Source organism: Nylanderia fulva, unplaced genomic scaffold (assembly GCF_048542155.1).
Source record: "Nylanderia fulva isolate GAGA-0341 unplaced genomic scaffold, ASM4854215v1 Scaffold16, whole genome shotgun sequence".
NCBI classification, from domain to species: domain Eukaryota; kingdom Metazoa; phylum Arthropoda; class Insecta; order Hymenoptera; family Formicidae; genus Nylanderia; species Nylanderia fulva.
The window spans coordinates 2,170,952-2,196,807 of NW_028189835.1; the positions used below are offsets into that span (position 1 = coordinate 2,170,952).

The 25,856-nt window shown below is 27.9% G+C and overlaps 1 protein-coding gene across 4 annotated transcripts in view; it reads left to right on the forward strand.

The window, feature by feature from the left end:
* The first annotated feature begins 719 nt into the window (after positions 1-719).
* Positions 720-25,856, forward strand: part of AChE-2 (acetylcholinesterase 2) — a 121,886-nt gene continuing 96,749 nt past the window's right edge. The window contains exons 1-2 of one of the 4 annotated variants that reach the window (XM_029314877.2): positions 720-1,301; positions 5,230-6,654. In XM_029314877.2, coding sequence (XP_029170710.1) covers positions 5,511-6,654 — 1,144 coding nt within the window. In that variant the 5' untranslated portion in view covers positions 720-1,301; positions 5,230-5,510. Of the gene's footprint in view, positions 1,302-4,663; positions 6,655-25,856 lie in introns of those variants that run through there. The other 3 variants (XM_085480782.1, XM_029314876.2, XM_029314875.2) reach the window with 3 other exon arrangements.

The following is a 25,856-nucleotide window of genomic DNA, read 5'->3' on the forward strand; positions in this document are numbered from 1 at the left end:
TTATATCCCAAGATAGCACTGACTTATCAATAGGTACATCAATGTGCTATTTGGTATATAATCACAATATAACTACAATGTAATATATGTTATATTAAAATGTTACATCTATGAGTAGGAAATTACAACTAACATGGATGTTACATGTAATTTCCCACTCATAGATGTAACATTTTTAATATTACATATATTACATTGTAGTTATATTGTCATTATATCCCAAGATAGCACTGACTTATCAATACACCAATGTGCTATTTGGTATATAATCACAATATAACTACAATGTAATATATGTTATATTAAAATGTTACATCTATGAGTGGGAAATTACAACTAACATGGATGTTACATATAACGTACACGTTATATTACCTTTTATTATAGCAACGTAACAATTAATTATATATCGGTGTTTGCTGGGAATAAGTCAAGAAGGAAGGAAAAGGCGCTTCCGCTCATTCCTTCGAGTGCGAAGGGAAGAGCGAAGGTGAGAAGGAAAAGGGAAATGAGGAAGAAAATTGAAGATTGAGAAGGCGCAAAAGGGAGAAGAGGACAAGGACAATGTTTGAAGATTGAGTCGCTTGTAGATACTCGCGCGCGGCTTATGCGCGAGGCGTACGCCACCACCATCAGCACTGCCACCACTACGGGCTAGGACTGCCACCACCATCAGCACCACCTCCACCTTGTACCTTCTCGATCAGTCGACCCCGTGCAACGCGGCACGCCGGTTGCCGCGTATGATAACTGGTGTCTACGTACGTAGTGATCCCTCTTTGTGGCAGCCCGCCGGAATTACAAAGCTGAGGAGATCGTCGATTTTCTAACGGGGGTTCACTCGTCCAAGGGTGACAGAAACGGGACACGTACGTCGCGAGAAGGTTCACGGAAAAGTCTTATATCTCCGGAAACAATACTTTGGAGGGAGGGGGGGTGAAAAAAAAAGGAAGCGATTTTGAGAGGTAAACCTCCAATATCCGGCGCGTGTATATTGCGCGCTAGGGAGTGTATATAGGACGGAAGATTGGGATGAGTTTGGAAGACGGGGAGAAAGGGAAGAAAAATCGGAAGGGTTGTGCGACAGGGATGATCGCGTTAAAGAGATCGCGAAAATTGCTTGTTTCACAAGTCCTGGCTTATTGCTATATTACCGTGACTTTGATGAGAAAAACGGACAGTCGTAGTTCCTAAAATAGTGCTTGAGAGATTATTTTAAACGATTTAATCAAGAGTGATTGTTTGATGAAATGAGGCTCTGAGAAATATCAAACTTGCTATGACGAAAACAAGTTCAAAATGTATATAAAAGAATACTAGTCAATTTTATTTTTTTGTGAAGAACGTGTCTTCATGTTCAGCAGAATGTTTATTATTTTTCTAATAAGAAACGTGTGTATTATATGTCTCGATTCAATATTAAGGGAAAAGATAGGAGATGTGTGATATAATAAAAATTTGATACATCAAGATTATTTTTAGAAAAATACAGTAGAGTCAGAAAACATACAACTAAACAAAAAAGAGATTGTCTTTGCAAAAATAAATGAAAAATAAAACAATTGAGGTTTTATAAAAATTGAAAAATTTTGAAATTTATTTATACGTTTTTAAGTTTATAATTTTGTATTATTGAATTCTGTTGATAACAATTATTAATACAATTATTAATTGGTTTAATAAATATAAAAATAGAATTTATTTAATAAAATTAATTTACATTAGTTTATATTACTAAAGAAAAGAGAGAAATCAAGGGAGACAAAGAAAGGGTGAGGAAAGCGGAAAAGAGAATAAGAGAGTTATAATAAAATATTAATGTAAAATATTGATAGATAAGTTTTTATTTTTAAATAAAGAAAATTTGGAATTTTTTATTAGATTTTAAGCGACTATTACGATAAATTCAATAATATATATAACACAAGATTAAAGATCATTCAAGCTTTAAAAATATAAATATACTACAATTTAAATTGTGATATTATTAATTTCCCAAATTAAAAAAAAGAAAGCTTATAAAACTTGTACAATGTATTTTGCACAATTTGTAAATATTACTGGAAAATATATTTAATATTAGCAAAACATATACATAAGGAAAATCTAATTTATATAAATTTTTTAAAATTCTTAAATATTACCCTGGCATTTTATTAATTCTATTTTTTTTGTTATTAACAGAAAATTAATTTTTTCTATTTGTTAGAAATATGACAAATATAATTTTGATCACAAGGAAAATAACAATCCAATAAAAAATACCTATACCTATTATTTAAACAATTTTACAAAAGAAATACATATCTCACATCTCGTTAAAAAATGATAACAAAAATAAGATCAAACTAGATGTAACAAAACAGATCAAATTCTAGATAATAGGTTCTACCGTCATTAACAGTAAATAGAATGTTAAACATGAAATATTAAAGTCAACGGAATAGTGTATAACAATGTTCTATTTTCCTCTTTTTCTCTCATTCACTCTCTCTCTCTCTCTTTTTTTCTTTCTTTTCTCTCTTTTTTAAAAAAAGAAAACTACATATTTATCAACTATTTATAATTAAAAAATTGACGCAATCGATTTCTTGGTTAAAACCAATTTTAATATCCAAAAACTATTTTTTCAAAAGAAAGGCTTTCATCTTGCTGATAAAATTTTCTTCAATCTTGATGAACTAATGACCTCGAGAATAAGTTAAAGATCCTAAATTTAATTTTACAATAATATAGTGCTTGGTGAGTGTTCAATAGCTAATACGCTGACGCGAAATCCCATCTTCGGTTCATGAAGCTTTAATGATGATTCGTGGCGATTGCATTATTGCAATCGACACTGTGCAGTATTCTGGCGTTGTGGTTTATAGCGGATACTACAATCGGAAGTAGAAACTGTTTCGTGAAATACGAAATTATTATCGTGCGACGCAAACAGTTACGTTATGATATCCCGGACAACTGTGAATAGGAATGTAATTACTAATATCAAGTGTAATTTATGTGATTAGTGATTGAAAACATGCATTAGCTATTTCATATAAGTCACTTTAAATGTAAACATAGACATTATTTCCTTCGTTTTTTCTGACCTTAATTTTGAGAACAAAGAGAAAAAATTGGACAATTTAAGAAGTCAGGAAAGTAATTTTGTACTATACACGTGTGTGCCTAATAATACCAATTATTTTATCGTGAAATTGATTATTTTTAAATGTGTAAAAAATATAATTATAATCTACCTGTAAAAAATAACTGTATAACATACGTGTGATAATTATTTACTATTTAGAGTTTATATACGTAATTGCAGAAAATTAAGAATAAGCCTCTCGTAAAAAAAAAAAATAATAATAATAATAATAATAATTTTGTATGCAATAACAATTATAATAATTATAAATTAAAAATAATTATACATTGCGCGCGATAATTGTTACAAAACTTAATTATTTAATAGTAATTTTTTTTTTATCGCGTTATACTTGCACACATATTTCTTCTTATTTATTACAAACATTATTCCTCGATAAGTTCATATTTTTAATGCAAAATATTTTTTTTTCGTTCTTTTTTTCCTTTTAAGTAGGCTTAGAAATATAGAAAGAGAGAAGTTGATATTTTTCCTACCGCGTTAATGCTGACCTTTCGGTTGCTAACTTGTTGAGTCTCTCTCCTGGCAGATATAGTACCCATAGGAAACGTTTTATGACAATTCTAAATCTTTTACGTGTATTATTTTTCAATGACCTATAAAAGTTTTATAACAAAAAGAAGTATCCACTGGATAGTATTGTAGCGTTGTAATTTGGAATGTATGACATTCGTTTTTTTTCTTTTTCTTACAAAAGATTGCAATTGAAATTGATATTTTAAGCAATAGAAGTCTATTGTCTCAATATTTGTTTTAATGTATATCATATAATAAAAATAGATAAAAAATTAACTCTTAAAAGAATAAAATATCGAGCGTATAATAGTATAATAATAGACTAAATCTGAATGATACCTACTGTAAAAAAAATGATTTTTCAGCGAAGTGAAGAAATAATTTTGGAGGAATAAAGTTTTTCATACATATTGTAATTTTTGTTAATGTAATTTAAAAAAGGCTATTTTTATCGTTCCATAATACTAATTACGTTAACTCTCATTTGATATTATTAAACTAATTATATAAAAATTGAGTCATATTTTTATCGTATTTTCTTTCAACGATTGATGTTTTGAATTATTATATACGTAGAAAATGATAAATATAAAGATTTAAATAATTATTGACTAAAAATATTTTAGTTTCATAAAAATTGGTATTTTAATCTTTTGCGGTTCACAATTCTTATACGAACAGATCCAATATTTTTTTTTGATATTTTGCTACAAAATAAAGTAATTCAATACGAAAAATAATAATAACAATACTTATAAAAAAAGCATATTTATTTTATTTTTGTATTATTAATCGTAATAAAAGAATTAAAAAATAACTAAAAGAATTTTATTAATGTAAATGTTTTATTTACAAAATTTAAAAAATCAATGCAAAAACAACAATATACCTTTTCTCAAATAACTATGATTTTAAAGTCTCAACGAAAGAAAATAAATTTGTTGCGCAGTACGCATTTCAAATCAATAAGACAAAAAAATAATTATTCAATTAAAATGTAAACAATTGTATAACTTTAAAAAATTGTTTATTTTTATCACCATGGGCGTTTCAATAATGAAATAATATCCCATATATATATATATATACTTCACCTCGTACTTCACTAATAAAATCAGTTATAATTATAACAATATATTTAACGATATGCCTTGCGGGCACACTTGGACCACAATGCCAGATACTGTATATGCCTGGAAGGCACACTTGAACCGCAAAAGGTTAATCGGTCTCAAATACATTAATTTATCTGTTTGCAACATTGGTGGATTGCAAAAATGATTCTTTTTTAAAAACTGATATCAGTTATATAGTTTGTACAGAAGATGATAAAACACACGTAGAGTTTTATGTATTTCCATAGTGCAAGAAAATTTTTCCCCGTTAAAAAGCAACATAAGTACATTGAATGCAGCTTGCGCAAGATTGATGATTCACCTAAGGGAAACTCTATCCCTCAAAATCGTCTTACTCTTCGCCAAAGAATCGCTCTCTATTCCTCCGTCTTTCCGATACGTTATATGCATAAGAAGAAACTTCTTTCCTATGTATCTTCCTAGACAACAACGAAGACATCGGGATAAGCGATTCCTGAAGCGCGCCAAATCCTGAGAAACCGAGCGCAAATGCCGAGTGAAAATTCGACGAGCTTATTTGCGCGTAAAGGACGCTCGATGGAGTATCATCGTCTATACTGACGATTGAATAATTGAACTCTGGCAGTGCTACACTCCTACCTGCAGTGACCACACAAACAAATCTCGCTTGCGAGAGAACGTGATCGATTTAACAAACGGGACAAATTGTTTCTTATTGACATACAAGGCTATTCAATTTGACCATGAGTTTTTGGATGAATTGTCCGTCCTTGTTGCTGTTGCTGTTAGGTCTGAGCCTGCACAGCGCGTGCATCACGCGAGCAAACGTCGCCGGCCAGCATAGTAACCAGGACAGTGGTCACGACCCTTTGGTGGTGGAGACTACGAGCGGCTTGATGCGCGGTTTCTCCCGTACAGTGCTCGATCGCGAGGTTCACGTATTCTACGGGGTACCATTCGCGAAACCCCCAGTCGGACCGCTGCGGTTTCGCAAGCCGCTACCGATCGAACCCTGGCACGGAATCCTGAACGCTACCACGTTGCCCAACAGCTGCTACCAGGAGCGTTACGAGTATTTCCCCGGTTTCGAGGGCGAAGAGATGTGGAATCCAAACACCAACATCTCCGAGGATTGTCTCTATCTAAACATCTGGGTGCCGCAGAAGCTACATCTACGTCACAAGCCGGAAGACAACCCCGGTAACAATGGCATGGCAATATTAGTATGGATCTATGGCGGCGGCTTCATGAGTGGTACCGCTACTTTAGACGTCTACGATGCCGATCTTATGGCAGCAGCGGGCAATGCGATAATCGCGTCGATGCAGTATCGGGTGGGCGCTTTTGGCTTTCTGTATCTCAATCAGCATTTCCCCAACAGTGAGGAAGCACCGGGAAATATGGGTCTTTGGGATCAAGCCTTGGCCCTCAAGTGGCTTCGCGAGAATGCGCGCGTTTTTGGTGGCGATCCCGATCTGATCACAATCTTCGGCGAATCCGCAGGCGGTAGTTCCGTATCTCTACTCCTGATCTCACCGGTTACTCAGGGTCTAGTACGTCGGGGAATCCTTCAGAGCGGCACCCTGAACGCCCCATGGAGCTATATGACCGGCGAAAAGGCGAATGAAGTAGCCCGAGTACTGGTAGACGATTGCGGATGTAATTCGACGATGCTGCAGGAAAATCCGGCGCGAGTTATGGCCTGCATGAGATCGGTGGACGCAAAAACCCTTTCCGTACAGCAGTGGAACAGTTATTGGGGTATCCTCGGCTTTCCGTCAGCGCCCACCATTGACGGGATTTTTCTGCCCAAGGATCCGTTGGATTTGGTCAGGGAGACGGATTTCAAAGAGACTGAGATCCTGATTGGAAATAACGAAAACGAAGGTAAGGGCACCAACGTGCATGTATGTTTTTGAGTAGATGTATGTATGTGTGAGAGTGTTGTTTTACGGTGGCATTATTGCGATGTTATTTATGGTCGGTGGCGCGGTTAAGCCACCAACATACTGTACGGCTGGCTTTTGTGGATGAGAATATGTGTGTCTTCTCAACATGGGGTGTTCTTTGGATTACTATCAAAAAGGTGGAGTGAGAGAGAATCCTTCAGATTTTTTCTTACAATTACCTTTAGTATATCAAGAATTTTATTAGACTCTTAACTTAGTTTACGATGTAAAAATATGAGTATATGAAAATAATTGTGGAGATTAGATTTATCTGTTGACACGATTTTCCTTTCTATATCACTTTTGATTGAGCAGCAAAAAATATTTGTCTGCATAACTATACAAAGTTCATATAAAATTTGATTAATACATGTAAGACACATAATATTTGATAAAGTTACATGTATGTTAATTTTTTTTATAATTTATCACTGATAATGCATTTTATGCTTTAATTTATATTTTATTATATGCTTGTAATTTTATATTTTTTTTTAATGAAAAAATAAATTTGCAAATATTTTTCAAAAAAAAATAAATAAATAAAAATTTTCCAAAATGACTGCTTTACATATGTATATCTCTAAAATTTAATTTAAAATAAATATCAATTTAATTTCTTTGTAATATTTATTTTTTTCAGTAAAAATTCAAATTTGTATTAAAATTTTAGAGATTAAATTTTAAAGATAGTTTTGAAATTTATTCAAATTAATTATAAAAATTCAATCTTATTAAATTATTATACGGATTTTACATTTATACAGATATTCTTAATTTATAATATATGAAGATTAAAATTATTTAAAAGCTGTTAAATGCTTTCAATTACCCTAGTTTTATTAATTATATCTCACATTTGTTATAACTATCTAATCGTTTTATTTTATAGAAGTTGGGTTTTGATTTAATTATTTTGCTATGATTCGAATTGCGAAATATGTTACTCATTTATTGTATACATGCTTTTCGCGATAATCTTGAGATTGCAAAATCGTGAAAAGAATATATCTGTGTGTGTCTAGAGATTGCAACATTTAATAAACATCCATCCATCTGACAACTTACTTACATTACATTAATAAAATTCTCTACTACGTAGGTATTTATATTAAGCTTGTCAACAAGCATATGAATGTATACAAGGTTATCTACAAAATTCTTTAGAAAAACTTCGTTTTTTTTCGTTCGATGATAAACTGGATTGCTTGGAATAAAGCTACGTAATTATGAAAACTGTTTATGTCGCAGCCAATTGATATGTGGTTCTGACATATATTGATAAGTAGTCAATAAAGAATGAAACGCGCGACATGAATGTATCGACTTTAATTTATTCGGATACTTTTTCGATATCTGAAGGGAGAATTTATTATATATTATTTTTAATTAGTACGTAGCGTATGATATTTTACTCGCGTACTAAAAATTCATTTCAAAACTATAAATTTGTTACTGATAAAAAGTATCATCTTGTATTGAAACTCAAATATATGAGCTATATTGTGAAAAGAATATGATTTGATATAAATTTTAATTAGCTGCATAAACCAAACAAATTCAATAAAAATTAATTTTACATTAAAACAATAAGAAAGATCTCTTTGTCCTGCATAGCCATGAAATTTTGAAACTAATATATAATGTTGCTATCATAAAATATTAAAATAAAAATGAAATAATTTAATAAAATGTTAGTAGAAAAATAATAAATTTAAAGTTTACAATAATTTCTTTCACTTTAGAGTTTGAACTCTTTTTTCGAAAAAAGAAAGAATTTAAGTAATTAAAAGAATATTAAGCATTAATATTAGCATTATATAATTTTTTATTTTTGATATTAAATACCTTATATCGATTAAACATTAAATAAAATTTTATAAAACATAATTACTTACTTTTTAACTCTTTTTTTTCTATATATCTACATATTTTATATGTATCTACATATTGAATAAAAGTTTAGTTAGATTATAAAATAAATGATTACTCTATACTATGAAGTGCAAAGAAATATGTTCATTTCATTCATATGATAAATTGGTCGGTTAATTCTGAAATGGTTTCGCATGTCAAATGATGTAAATTGAACGATATATTACAATTACTCATTCCTCACGTATCTTCTCGTTTTTCCCATTTCTCTTTTATACTTCTATACATTTTGTCTTTTATAGTCTGTCGAGAAGTGTTACGTGATATCTCTTGCATAGTATACCTCAAAATCTGACAGTCATTAAATTATTAACAGAAAATTTAGTACCCTTTCTCCTTAATCTTCATCAATTAGTAAATCAATTAGTAGTGATATTCTCTAATTTTATTTCCATCATTATTTAATTGTTTCGTTTATATTATATGGCTTAGCAATGAGGAACTTTAATAGATTATTTTTCAATATCTTATTTTATTCTTTTATAACTGCAAATGCAAAATTAAAGAAATAGGACGTAAATCTTTAACTTTTTTAAATATATTTTTATTAGTTTTTATTTAGTATACACACAAGAAATAGGACGTAAATCTTTAACTTTTTTAAATATATTTTTATTAGTTTTTATTTAGTATACACACAAAATGCTATCTAAGAATTTTTAAGTTTTTTTATTAATTGTCCAAAAGATGAATGATTATTATTGTGTTTGCCGTGCTTTGTTATAGTCAATATATTATCGCGCAAGCAATATATCCTATTAGCAATTCGAATAAACATTCGCACATCTGTCATATATCTTTATCTGTCGGTCGTATGAATGTTAGTACCCGGATTTAATGACCGTATTGCTTCCCACGCAGGATCGTTATCTTATGTTTGATTATCCAGGCGCTTTCTGTTGCTGGCGTATCTATCGAACATGCAAATGTCGTGGCGAGATAAATCGGTATTGTCTGCAGAAGCCACGCACAGATGTATATGTTTAACGCAAATTCAAAATATATCCAAACCTGCTCACTAAATCAATTAATTACACTTTGCTATTGACAGCCAGTCACTACCGGAAACGATTATGTGTGAGAGAGATAGATAGATAGATGGGTAGAGAGAGAAATTATAGAGAAAATTTCTTGAATCAACACTTTACGATAATTATGAAAAACTATTAAAAACAAATGGGGAGGAGAGAATAGTAAAATAGATTAAATAGTGAGGAAACCAAGAATAGAGTCTGGGCTATTGTTGAAATTGAATTGAATTCCCCATATATCACCAAATATCTGCAACAGGTTTCTAGTAATGGCAGAACGAGGATAGGATTTTCTGAATGGACGAAAAGAGGAGAGGAAGAGTGTAATTTTTGCTGGGGTCAGAACTCGATCGCACAAGCACGAAGAGATTTAATTAAGGATATTCTACTGGATGATTGGCATTGTTACATTGAATTGTTATTCGGGAAATCCATATTTTCCGCGACGCGCAAAACGTCACCACAAACACATTATTTATGCATACTGACTCGCGACGATACATAACGCGACATTTTGTGTCACTTTTTGAAATGATTAATGTTACTAGACGTTTCAAACACGCATTTTATCTAAAATAAAATTTTGTAATTTGAATTTGAATTATTTAATTTTACGTAACAATGAAATTAAAAGTATTGCAGAGTAATAATTAATTTTTTAATAAACAAGCGTAAATAAAATATTTTGTATTAAGAACAAGGAAATATAATGAGAAAAGATGGTATAATAATAAATATTTTAAAAATGATAGGAAAAAAGAGCTATTGAGCCAAGCGTTGTTACATAATAACTATAAAACAGATTAGAAATTGATATACATATTGAAATTGAAAAAACCAATCTAATGTAACATCTATAAACAAACAGTTCTATTAAGCAAACTTACATAATAGAACATGCTTAATAAAACTATTTGTTTATAGATGTTACATTAAATTGGTTTTTTCAATTTCAATATGTATATCAATTTCTAATCAGTTTTATAGTTATTATGTAACTGAGGAAGCTCAATCAGGGCTGAAACGTTTTACTATTACTATTGAATAAAAATTTTACTTTAAATCAACGCTTCAACAACAGCGCTTGGCTCAATAGCTTTTTTTTCCTATTATTTTTGAATCTCAGAAAGCCCTCTCTCTAATAAATATTTTGTTGCAATTAATAAGAAATAATGAATAAATAATTTAACTTTTAATCACACATAATGCAACGCAAAAATTAAAAAATGATGTAATGATGGCGTTAATTTAAACTTTAAAAAACTCAAATGAGTGACAAAATCTTTTTCTTTGGTGAATTTCAAATAAACCTTACTTCAATAAAGTTATAATTTGACATTTAATTATCATGATATTTAATACCAAAAAATAAAAGTTTTGGAGATATTTTTTTGGAAAACAAGTTTTGTAGAATAATTTTTCATAAAATTTTCTTTATAACAAATATTTAATTTAAAGTCAAACAAACTTACTATTAAAATACATTTTGCCAATTTAGCAAAATTTTATTGTGTGCGATTATATATTTCTAAGGATTAAATAACGTCCGATTTAAATCAGAGGTCGTTCGTACTCTTCGATCTTTTACAACGATATTTTAGAGACGAAAGTGATGGAGACGATCATTAATAGCTGTTTCATGCTCGAATGGATCAGGGCAATTAAGTACCCGGACGTCCACCCTATCGCTTCTTCCCTTCGTTCCTCGTTGAACTTCAATCAGAAATATTTTTTTTACGAAATATATAGTTAGGCTTATAATTTGATAATAATTTATTTATGAATATTGCGCGTGTGTGTGTGTATATAAAATAAGTTTAATATAAAAGCTGTATGTTACATAATTAATCAAGAAATATAATAAATAATGAATGGACAACTCAGTTTGAAACATGATATAAATATTTTTTATTTTGTAAATAATAGTAAATTTGAATTAAAAGCTTAAATTGAACGCTATAAATTGAATATGATTAATCTGATGAAAAACAAACTTGAATTTGCCTTATATTTGCATATATTTACAATAAATATATTTAAAAGTTATTCCTAATACGAATATAATTAAATATTAAACATTATATTAAATCTTTCCCTCAAATTATTATACGATAATATAAAAAAATTATATAAAAAGACATCATTTACATAAATTATATCAAAATTACAGAATAAATTATAGATGTAATTATGTAAATATATAATTATATTTATTAATTTATTTTGTAACTCAATTTATATGAATGATTACTCAACATATATATTTTGTTAAATACGTGTATTTTTATTCATATCTTAATTATTGAAAAAATGTCGCTTACAATAATAAGAGCAATAATTTGATATTATCCTGATATGAATATTTTGAATAATTGGAAAATACAGGATTATATAAAAAATTTATTTTGCTACCAATATTGCAAGCAATATTGTTTTTTCACTGATATCGATAAACGTTATTGACATTATATACCGTCATAGATTATATTTTGTACTCTTTTTAGTCTCTTAATTATTAATATTCATTTTGATTATCCCTCGTTTCCTATATAATTTCGAGAGATATAAAATGACAGATATCAAAGCTATCGAATATGTGAATAATATAATATGTCAGCCTTATATGAGAGCGAAGAAATATGTATCAGTAATTTACGATATAAAACTCAATGTTAATTATATAATTATGACAATGACATTTACTGCAAGATGTGATTCTTAAAATAGAATTTTATCTAAATCTCACATTGCACTTTACATGTTACATGGCACTTACACGATTTACATGTAGCTGTACTTTGGCGCCTAAAACCAGCTAATTGTAAATGACGTTTACATGTGCTACATGAAAGCTTCTAAATTTATATTTGAAGTCCTTACATAAGTAAAACAGCAATTTCTTTTACATTCGGGGCATTTCTATATGGTTTTGCATATTGAGCATCGATATTAAATATGTCATTTTTATAAAATAAAAATATGTAAGATACAACGAAAGAAGCGACCCACATAAAACATTAAAATATACTCATATATACCGCATCTATAATTAATAATCCACTGTTATAATTCCTTAATGCGATGTAAATATAATATAAAGAGTGTGAAATGCCAAATGTATATGCGAAATAATATACATAAAAGATTTAAGGTACATATAATATGTATATACATACTATATATATATTATGTATCGAGATAAAATAGCATGGACATTCAATAAATATCCATCGAATGTCTTCTAATGTAGGACATACCATATATTCATTTTCAATTTGCAAAAGCATTGGACATATAAAACTTTAATATTTATTCAAGATTTTTAGATTTAAATATTTATTCTTATGGTAATTTAATTGACGTTGCGATTTATAAGTGATATCTGATATCTCTCGAGATATAAAAAGTTATACATAAAATTGATACATTAATCGATACATGAAATCGATATATTAATCGATACGGTACAATATATATAGTTAAATATATTATTCCAAGTGAAATTTTGAAAAAAACTCTCTCTGTCTTTCTATATAAGTATGTACACAAATAAAAAAAAAAGTTAGTGACTGGTATAATAAAACAAAAAAGTTTGGTGTAATTAAGTGACATATATCTGATAGTGTGATATTTTAACGAGGCTATCTGCATAAAACAGAACATATTTGATATAACCTGAATAAATATTTCGACTTTATATGTGGGTAAGTTTTACACTGCACGTGTCCATTTTTTTGTACACATGTACAGTTAGATATCTAATTTTTTGCACTATTTCGTGTTAGATTAATCGCGCAATAAAATTCGTTCTGTATTTTTTCCTCGTGCAAACGAATTTTAATAGATTCAAAGCAATCGCCATCAGTCGTTAATAACACATACTATTTTATATATATATATGCATCAATTATTAAAAGTATTAAATTAAATACTATTAATATATATATATATATATAACACCATTATATATAATATATTAATAGTATTTAATTTAATATTTTTAATAATTGATAGTGTTGTCTTTAATAAAATAATTGGCAAAATAATTTTTTTATATCAAAAACAAGCTATTCATTACACTGTGTTGTTTTGCTTTCTTACATGTTGTTTGTGTTTATGTTGTTATCATTCATGCGCTAAAGCATTAGGGACATTTGGTGAACTTTCGAACTAATTAAGATATTTGATAATAGCTAACTATCATTTAACTCTTCAGGGAAATACTCGCGCTAGTATACAGAATATATTAAGGAAGTGTATACAAGGTTTTTCCACACTTATCTTAGAAAAATAAATGTCGTAAAATTAAAAGTTAATTGTTACGAGAGAAACGTATTTGCGTATTTTTCGCAGGAAGATAATGGTACTTTATTGATTAGGATGGTTGTTGTAATTTAGTCTTTCCCGCAATACGAAGTATCGAAGCAGACGACCATGTGCTTTTATCATTATTGCACTTTATTAATTATTTGGGTGCTGCTGAAAGCTTGTCGCTTTGTTGCCGGGCTCTTTACGTACACATTTACCTATGCAACGGATAATTAAGCAGGTCATAACGGGTATTCTCTGAAAAACAGTACGTGCTTAGTTAATACCATTTTAAGGTTGCTTTTTTATTTTGTAATTTTAATTACACTGAAAGTATATCGCGTTTAATTACACCAAGGTTTCGAGTTTCCAACTTGTGGGCCACGCTGGGAAATAAAAAACATGTTCTTCCTTTTAAAAACGAAAGATGTCTTGCATAAAATCTTTTTACCTCGATGTGTTTAATGTGACAAATATATGGAAAAGTATAATTATACTAAAAGTATAAATTTTTTGCTCGTGATAATCTAAACCTTAAAACAAAAAACTGTAAAAAACATATAAAAATTAAATAATAATATTAAAAATATATCATAATATACATACAGAACTATTTTGTGATTAGCAAGAAAAAGAGAAAGAGAAAAATTCATCTTCTATTGCATGTTATATTAGTTTCGCAATAAAAAAAAAACGGCGAGAATAAATAATAAAAATAATCAAATCTATTAACTGAACCGAACCTGACTAGATAACTGTACATATTTTATAGATATTTTATGTCATGAGTGTCGAATGCAAATTTTTCGGGGCATTCATATTCGTCGCACGCGCAAAATTTATAATTTCGCTAAACTACGCGGTATGCATATTTTTCTAAATCCTCTCACCAGTCCGCAACTTTATTAACGCGCGGCTATTGTAAACGGAGCGGAGTTTTTATGTAACAATTTTTCGCCCTGCATTCCACGCCGTTGTATAGCTGGTCGACGCGTAGCAGAGATGATCCGATCGAGTCAGTCGACGTCGACAAAAAAATTCAAGTTTTTTTGCGATTCGTCACGTGCCGCTAAATCGATCAAAAACGTAAAAATAATAATAAAAAAAAGAACTAAAAACGTCAACAGAACCGTACGCAAAGTCCCCTAAAAAAAATAATGTTTTTAAATTTCTTCAAAAGATCATTCCTGATATACGGTGCTTCAACTTAATTGCGAATCATATATGTATAATTAAAACATGTGTGTAAATATTATGTTTGTAAATGACATATTCTTTAATGTTAGCAGGGAAAAAGATTTAATGGATTGAGATGTTGTTGATGAACAAAATGTTGTTGACCAACAAATGCGCCTCTTTTTATCGATTGGTAAATTTTATATCGAGGATCAATAACGTACAAACAATGCATTATGCACATATTCATCATGTGTATATTCAATTTTCAATTGGAATGTCCTTGTAATTCAAACAGCTTTTTGAATATAATCCTTGCAGTATCCATTTACTGCATTATTTCTACAATAATGTTGTAAAATTTGTAAAAGGAAGAAAGGGCAAAAGAATTTTAATGGAATTTATTTTATTATTAACTTGATTACCGTGGATAGAAATTTTGATTAAAAAGAATTCTTTTATCTCCTGGTTCTTCAACGTTTTACAATAAGAAGGCATTTCTAATTCTGATTGAACAAATATAACGTATTTGCAAATAATTTATATTTATTTTATTTTATTGTGTAAATAAAATAAATAGGAAAAAATATATTTTCAAAGAAAAATTTTAGTTCTCTTGAATAATGTCTTCTTACGCATTCTGTTCAAATGGCAAGCTATTCTAGAAGAGCGCTTCTCATTTCGTTACGTTTCTGCGGACTTTCTATTCTATCTTTTTCGTTTGACAACTTGACTTTTCAGGCTGTCTTTCTTATTCTATTCTTGTTTTACGGTAGCCTGTACTTAATCATCGTTCTGACATGTTTTAACATTCACGTAAGAATTGCAGAAACGATCTTTCATACAAATATAATTTTACTTGAGACTAGATTGAATGATTGGAAAGTATCTTTAAATACGTCAATTTATTGTGTATGTATTTAAAGTGTCCAAGGAATTATATTAAAAAGTCATATTAATGCAATTTTTAATCTTAAAGAATTACTATTAATTACTTCGTGTATATATTTAATTGTATTTTTTCTTTATAATTTTCGATGATTTAAATTTTATTTTGTTATATTTAATATTTAATTTTGAATTATTTTTTTATAACTACAATTGCAATGTATTTTTCAAATGACATGAATTGTTATAAAATTGAGAGAAACAAAATTATTGTATATTATTACATTTAATGAATAAAATAACGTCATTGTACTCTATATTTAATAATATAACAATTACTTTTTTTCTGATATAATATTTTGTATATAATAACTTTTTGATTATTTATTAATGCTCACATCGAGCTAATAATTGCCGGAGAGTTATTTAAAAATTTTTATTTTTACTTAAAAAAACTTAGATATATTAATGTTACGTTTTCCAAGAGAATATTTTATAACATTACATACGCAGATATATTATGTACAGATTGTCTTGGATTAGTAAGTATGGCATACTTAGATGTCTAAAGCGAAAAATATTTCATAGCAAGGAGAGACAGCTCATATCTCTCGTCGTATCTTACATTGATCTTTTTCTTTTACTCTCGTTTCTGCCCACTCGTCCTTTAGGTTGACTGCACGTATCTCGTTCTACTTACGCTCAAGATGTCGCATCTCATGTGAGCGCATCAAATCCACAAGAGATACTTTACGAACCAAGTCTTGCGACTTTTTTCGTAGATAGACATTTGAAAATTACATGAAGCGGCGTTGAAAAAAAAAAGAGGAATTAATTAGTTCGCAACTTCCCATTAGAGCAATCTGGCTATATCCCTCTAATCTCCTAATTATCCTTGTCTACATTAATCATTAATTATTTTTCATATATTTATTTTTAATATAATTTTTATATTTTTAATATTATATTTTTAATTTTTAATATTATTTTTAATATAATTTTAATGCATACAATTAACGTATTTTCTAAAATATACCGCGTCTATCGATTAAGTCAAAATTAAAAAGCGAAAAAGCTTGGGGGAGAGTCTGGTCCTCTCTTTTAAATTTAAAATTTTGTAGACAGACATTTGAAAATTACATAAAATGGTGTTGGACAAAAAATAATTAGTTCGCATATCAACATCTCATTAGAGCCATCTGGCTATATCCCTCTAATCTCCTAATTATCCTTGTCTACATTAATCATTAATTATTTTTTATATATTTATTTTTAATATAATTTTTATATTCTTAATATTATATTTTTAATTTTTAATATTATTTTTAATATAATTTTAATACATACAATTAACGTATTTTCTAAAATATACTGCGTCTATCGATTAAGTCAAAATTAAAAAGCGAAAAAGCTTGGGGAAGAGTCTGGTATCCTCGTTTAAATTTAAAATTTCGTAGACAGACATTTAAAAATTACGTGAAATGGTGTTGAACAAAAAATAATTAGTTCGCATATCAACATCTCATTAGAGCAATCTGGCTATATTCCTGTAACCTAATTATCCTTGTCTACATTAATTATTATTTTTCATATACTTATTTTTAATATAATTTTAGCACATATAGTTAACATATTTTCTAAAATAAACTGCGTCTATTGATCAAGCTAAAATGAAGAAGGGAAAAAGGAAAAAAAGAGTCTAGCATTCTCTTTTAAATTTAAAAGTAGAAATATATCAGATCATAGATAGAGAGCGCAAGGGGGATCTATAATCACATCTAGCTAAATTAAAGAGAGATAAATAAATTCTCTCGAAATAACTGAGCTCTTTTTCATTTTAAACGCTATATCAACGCTTTACATTTACATATAACAATTTTTTTTGTTTAAAAATATTGTATTAATCGATTAATCAAGTTTATGTAAATACACATCGAGATATATTCTCTCTTTCTCTCTATTTGTAATTAGATTTTCATAAATGAAGTCCATTTATGTACCATTATACATCGATTCTAGTTCAGATAACTAGAAAATTCTGATTTTAATGAGGCTTTATACAGTATCTCTAAAGACGTCTCTAATATATAAGCATCGAGCTATCTCTGTTTTATTCCGAAAAAGAGACCTTAAAGGATGAAAGCGTAGTGTCTCAAAGGGTACTTGTACAATAGTGCGTTAAATTAAATTTTTTTTTTAATGAACGTTATATGCGACTGATTGTTCGCAGCTTTTGAAATGTGTTATGTTCAAATGTAAAGAGGAGCAGTGCTTGAAGTTTGATACGCGCATTCCAAAACGTGCTTTCAATCAGTTAAAATTCGCAACACTAACGTAATTTTACGCTAGAATTTTAACAAAGATAAAAATTTTCTCTAGAAGGCTTTTTAAATATTTTTTTTTAATGAAAATAAATCTCTATGCATTATAAATTTTATAAGCTCTGAAGTAAAAAAATATAAATAAAACATGCTCGCGCTTTTTCGAGCCAGCGCAGACGAGATAACATTGCAGAATAATTTATATAGCATAAATCTTGCACGTTGAATATAAACCTTATGGTTTTATAGCTCGTGCTATTGCACCAAGTGCATCAAATTCATTTCAAATAGCACAATCTCACAGATATAAAAATTATTGCTGTCATAGGATTGTCAAGTTTTTCAAAATCAATCCGTCTGACAAGATGATAACTCCAGTGCGAGAGGTGCAATTTTTGTCATAATTTTTCTATTTCGATTTTGATTTTTAGAATATATCTATATCACAAAGCGAAAAAATATGTCACGTGACAATTTAGATGATAGCGATTCATGTAAAACCAATGGTGCATTTACATTTAATGTTTCCATCATCGATAAACTCCGTACACATCCATATATTTGCTTTTAAATATGGTGATATTTATTTTTTAATATGATGATATTAGAGCATTCCAGAAGCTATTGATTGTTGAAATAATTTCAAGATTATTAAAAAATAAAACAAAATGAAAAATCTGATTTAATATGATTTAAATTTTTGTCAAATAAGTAATCGTTCTACTTCTTCTTTTATTAAATAGTTACATGTCAGATTTAATCGATATTATATTTGCACAATATGGAATTAAGTCATTTTTATTAAGATATTTTTTAATTTTAAAAATTAAATTTCTTTTTTTTTTCTATACGAACATAAAATAATAAAGAAATTACCTATTTTTTTTTGTTTCGAACGTTACGTAAATTTATATAATCTACATATATTTGAATAGCCAAGTTGAAGCAAATAACTCTCGTGGAATGAATTATTATCCGAGATAGCAATTTAAATTAAACAAGAGGGAAGTAGCTTTTATTAAACGAGAGATAGTAATTAAAATATATGATTACTCTCTCTTAGCTATATAGTAATAAATTGATGATACCTCAATTTTTTATACTTTATTTTATAATAAAATAAAATATAAAAATTTGTTATTCAAATTACTGACAAAATGGTACGTTAAAGTAATTTCATTTTAAAAAATATTATTTTTTAAAACATAAAAATTATTTCATATTTATTTTTCTTATAATTCTGTATCCAATAATTATAAAATTCTAAAACTATAATATACAATATAAAAATGTTTTATTTTTGCAATTTAATAAAATAATTTATATTTATATATTGTGCATATAATATTGTAAATATTTAATCTAAATCACATTATATTTAAATTTCTAATAAATAACTATTCATTTTACATATGCATATAATTTTATGTATTGTATATGTGTGTATACAGAGAATGTTTCCAAATAAATACTGTTTAAAAAAATTACTAAACTATAAAACACGAAAAAATGTAAAAAGGCCTTCTTTATTATATGCATTTTAAAAAGAATCTAATAATGCAAGAAAAATTTTTAATTATTTTAAAATTATATCAAAATTATTTTGTAGTACTTTAAAAATATCAATAATAACAAATACTTATTCATTATATTATTTAGAAATTATTCAATACACACGAAAAAGTGAATGACAAAAAATATGTTAACATATCAAAAGACAATCAGAATAAAAAGGGCACGGAGAGAATTTTCTCTTAGAATTTACCCTGAAAATCATGATAATCACGGGATAAATCATTATGGTATTGAAAAAATTTTATAAAAGTTTCTTTGATCAATATTAGCCATAATAAAAAATATTAATATGTACATAGTAAATTTTCCTATCAAACATGTTTTATATTTTTATTGTGGTAAATATTAATCGGAAAAACTCTTATAAAATTCTTCTAATATCGTATTATCCCATAATTACCATGATTTTCCGGGTAAATTCTAAGAGATAATTCTCTCTGTGTGGTATTGAATTTTTGTTCGCAGTAATCGTTCTTTTACCTTTCCAACTTTTCGCTCTTCCTGCAGAAAGTAATATCAACTTTCAGATACACATGGCTCCGAGTAATTTGCACACGGTGGTCACACGCGGAATTTTAAATAACTGAAGAAAGGTTCTTTCGCGGGTCGTGCCCGCGATTCACCCAGGGCATGCATATTTTAGAGGCTCGGAAGGTGCGAAGGTATAAAAGAAGCTACTTGCACTTTCGTGCGCTTTAAATTATGATTCTACCTTTCTGCCTTCGTGATGAAGATACATTCAACTTATATTAATGTCATTGTTCTCCCGGAAAATATGACTGGGAACGCTTCTGTCAAAAAGAAATATATTCCCCTTTGAAAAATCGTTTAAATCGGCAGTAAAAGTTATGATAATTATTACGAAAAGATTGCGCTTCAGTTTGATTTTCACCGATTATAGTAGATAGAATTCCGAATTACATTGCGGACTCTATTAATTTCTGAGATATTTTTTTTGAAAAAATTACATGTCTTAATTAATGTGCGCAAATAATTAGATTATTAGCATTAATTAATTTTGACTTGGAAATATCATGTTCAAAGATATGACGTTCAAGTGTTAGTAGTTGTATAATTTCACATTTGAGTTTGCAACCTTTTAACCGAAACGAGGATAACAAGTAGAGGAAAGTATAAATTTCTAATTTACGTAGAAAATGATGTATTATTTTACTACACTGTAAATATATTATATATTATCTTATATCTCCTTACATTCCGAAAATAATTTTTAATTTAATCTAAATATTTTAACTTAAAAAACAGAAATTAGTTATTTGAGTTAAGTTTTTCCTCCTTCACATATGCATGCTTTAAAACAATAAAATTCCAAGCTTTCCTTTGCATTCAAAAACTTGTGTCGTTTTATGTAGCAGAATTGTTTGAGAAATAAATCAAATTTGTTGATAGTATAATATTCATACTGAAGTCAAAAGAAATAGCGTACATAAACAAAATGTCAACAAAGAGACACGAATAATACACAGTACGAGAAATTAAATATAATGAAGAATAAAAATATAATACTTCAAAATATTGTATCTAAGAAATTAGAAAAGTTTGCAACGCGATTCAAGATTTTATCGGTTATAATATACATGAAAATCAAAGTGATCAGTGAAACGTACCTTTTCGCAATAGCTACCAAAGTTCCAAATTGTATTTATTAAGCTAGTAAAAATAATTATTTTAAAAGTTATAAAAGTAAACACGTAAATTGCATCTTTGTATAGAAAAACCTTGGTTTTAGTATAGTTTAAACATCGCGAGTTTTGAGTTTAAACTATTTGATTAAACTTTAGATTTTCAAAACTACTTCAATTCACAATAAGATATTTATTCATAACATGAAATAAAATACACGTTTAATCTATTTTTTTTAAAGAAATGATTATTTTTATTTTTTGACAGATGTAATAATAAAAAATCGACACGTTTATCTGATATAGTGAACTTAAAGAAAGCAATATATTAATTCTAATATGAGATTTGTTTTAGCATAGTTTAAACATCGCGAGTTTTGAGTTTAAACTATTTGATTTAACTTTAGATTTTCAAAACTACTTCAATTCACAATAAGATATTTATTCATAACATGAAATAAAATACACGTTTCATCTATTTTTTCCAAAGAAATGATTATTTTTATTTTTTGACAGATGTAATAATAAAAAATCGACACGTTTATCTGATATAGTGAACTTAAAGAAAGCAATATATTAATTCTAATATGAGATTTGTTTTAGTATAGTTTAAACATCGCGAGTTTTGAGTTTAAACTATTTGATTTAACTTTAGATTTTCAAAACTACTTCAATTCACAATAAGATATTTATTCATAACATGAAATAAAATACACGTTTAATCTATTTTTTTCAAAGAAATAATTATTTTTATTTTTTGACAGATGTAATAATAAAAAAATCGATACGTTTATCTGATATAGTGAACTTAAAGAAAGCAATATATTATTCTAATATGAGATTTGTTTTAGTATAGTTTAAACATCGCGAGTTTTGAGTTTAAACTATTTGATTTAACTTTAGATTTTCAAAATTACTTCAATTCACAATAAGATATTTATTCATAACATGAAATAAAATATACGTTTCATCTATTTTTTCCAAAAAAATGATTATTTTTATTTTTTGACAGATGTAATAATAAAAAAATCGATACGTTTATCTGATATAGTGAACTTAAAGAAAGCAATATATTATTCTAATATGAGATTTGTTTTAGTATAGTTTAAACATCGCGAGTTTTGAGTTTAAACTATTTGATTTAACTTTAGATTTTCAAAATTACTTCAATTCACAATAAGATATTTATTCATAACATGAAATAAAATATACGTTTCATCTATTTTTTCCAAAAAAATGATTATTTTTATTTTTTGACAGATGTAATAATAAAAAAATCGATACGTTTATCTGATATAGTGAACTTAAAGAAAGCAATATATTATTCTAATATGAGATTTGTTTGAAGAATTGTGAAATGGAACATCACGGGATTATCGACTAAACATTAATACGGTTTATTAGGCAACCCGTTGATGCATAAACCTCTGCTCATCGAATGATGTAATTTACATACTCGCGGCAGTACATTATCGTTTATCTACGCTTAATTGATTCTACGGTGTGAATAACCTACCTATTACGCCTTTCTAAAGCAGGGGGTGAAATCTCGATACGAAACTGTATTGTTGCGTCTATTCGCATACACGAGAACGTAAATATTTTAATACTGCACATTGCGGCTTAAGGGTAAAAAGATTAAGCGACGCGTGCATAATTTCTACATGGATAAAAATATTTGTTAATAATTGTGAAATACAAATCGTTAAATTGGGTTAAGTTGTATCGAATAATCAAGTAAGTTCGCGTGCTTATCTTCTATCATAAAAGCCGCATGAACTTATCTCGGTTATCTGATATTTATAATTGCGTATCGAAATGAGTGCATAGGAAGGAATATCTTTAATTCATGCAATCAGAATTGTTTCCTTTTAATTAAATTTTTCCAAGAAAAATATATGTGTATATTAGGTATAAGATATTATAATGATTAGTGAAAATGTTATTAAAGAAAAATTCCTCTAAATTAAAAGTTTCCAAATAACACAAAGTGATATATATATATATATATACTTTCAAGTACGAAATTTAATAAATATTGATTACACAAATTCAAAAGATAACTATATAAAAAAATGTATCAATTATTATTTGCCTTGGATTTAATTAATTCATTTTTATTAAATATTTATATTTTTAAGATATGTGTGAGAAGGCAGGATGAGCCAGTTTTAGTTTTTGTAATCGAGTTTCTTTTATATAGGAGATATCGATACTATCTGTACATACAGAATGATAATCAATAATTAATAAATAATTTGTGTTTGTATCTTTATAATTACACTGCAGGTATTATTAGTCGATGTAATCCACAAAACAATCTGCAGATATTAAATGACCTATATCATATGTAACATTAATTGTTTAATGAATGTGTAATTTTCAATTTGCATTATTCATATTTTTGACGTAATCTATTGTCAAAATGTAAACAATTATTATAATCTAATTACGATAAAAGTATAATTAAAACATTTAAACAGAAAGCTAATTATGCATATACTGTAGACGACAAAACTGTTTAATAATCCGGTTTAATTGGCGGTAATTGTGCGGTTTCTCCGCAATGTATTTGTGTTCTTAATGCAAATAATTTAAGTTACATATATACAAGCTCGATAAAGTAATATACACAAGAAACGAACAATATAACTTCCATTCTATACATATGTACAAGAAATAATATAGCGGATATGTTGGATCAGAAACTAAAAGTTGATAACCAATCAGGTTGCACCTTATATGGCTTTCAAAGCCGCGTTTTTATTTTTAGCTTGGCAAATTTTGTTCATCTTGAAAAAAATCTTTATATCTATTCATTACGAGAATAAATTTAGAATTTCATTGATTTATGAGATAATTTCGAGCTCGTTGTTTTAATTAAATAACAAATTAATAATTTCTTGGCCTTCAAAAGGTTGCGATATTCTTATTGTGATTAATTATCTTACAATTACATCTATATATATATTTAACCCCGAACTTAATTTTATCGCACACTTACAGCTTCATTTTACGTCGAGTACTTAATCCTTTTTTATAGGGGAAAACCTTCAAAGGGCACTTTCGGGAGGTAGTTCTCAGAGTAATGTGGATTTCTTACCCACTAAAAACGTAACGTTACAACACACATTTCCTGTTTTATCATTTGCCCTGCTCGTCGTCTTAATTAAGAAATTACAATAATTTATTTGTAGAAAAATAATCGTTAACTCTGCACCTCTTTTTTTGTAAAACAAATTTTTAATTTACAATAGCTTTTAATTCTGAATCGTTTGTTTTTCAAGTTTCATATTATGAGAGAAGAAAACAAAAAAAAAGAAAATTATAGAAGCGTTTATAAAATCTGACACTTTATGTGTGTTTAATACACAACCGGATTTTAATAATTTAAAACTCCCGTAATTGTTTCTTTTCCTTACAATATATATATATATATACACAATATATATGTGTAGCTTACAATATATATGTGTAGTCAAACTATGCGCAAAATTATTCTAAATTATAAAAGTGTTTTAAAACAATTAGAACAAGAATTTTAATAAAAAATTCTTTGAAGCCGATTCTTTTCTTGAAACTATCATTTAAATCGGGAGAAAAAGAAGAGATAATTCTGATTAATTAATATAATTTAGTAAGTTTTAAATTTTTTTAAAGAAAAGAAAGGAGCATTTTGCTTAAGTTACAATATATATATAGTTTTTACAACGCATCATCGACTTTGCATATTTGATATTGCATGTGATCTGTATATAAAAGAGGCTAATCTAATGCTAACATAAGTTTGTATCCAGGATTCAAATACATTCATGGTTAATATTTTGATTATGAGTTCTATAACTAGTTTAGCGGAAGAGTTAAAACGCAACACACTTCAGATGAGCAATATTTTATGATGTTTCTGCGATATTACATCCTGTATACGATATTTCATTTTATATAAGGCTCTTGGTTTTAAGGCAGTATTAATAAATTTCGTTGTGCATTCTTGCGACTACTAACTATAAATTGTAAGTTTTATCGTTTAGCGTGTTTTGTTGAATCACGATATTCTATATTACATAGACATCGTAAAATTCGTAATTTCCTTGATATTTTTCGGAAATCATTCGTAAAAATCATCTAACACTCAGTCATATACTATATTGTAAACGTCGCTGATGCTTATCTAAAATTAAATTTTTTTTTACTACTAGCTCTTTATTTTATATGTACATTATAAATGTTAAAATGTATAAATATTATATGTATTTATTTAAA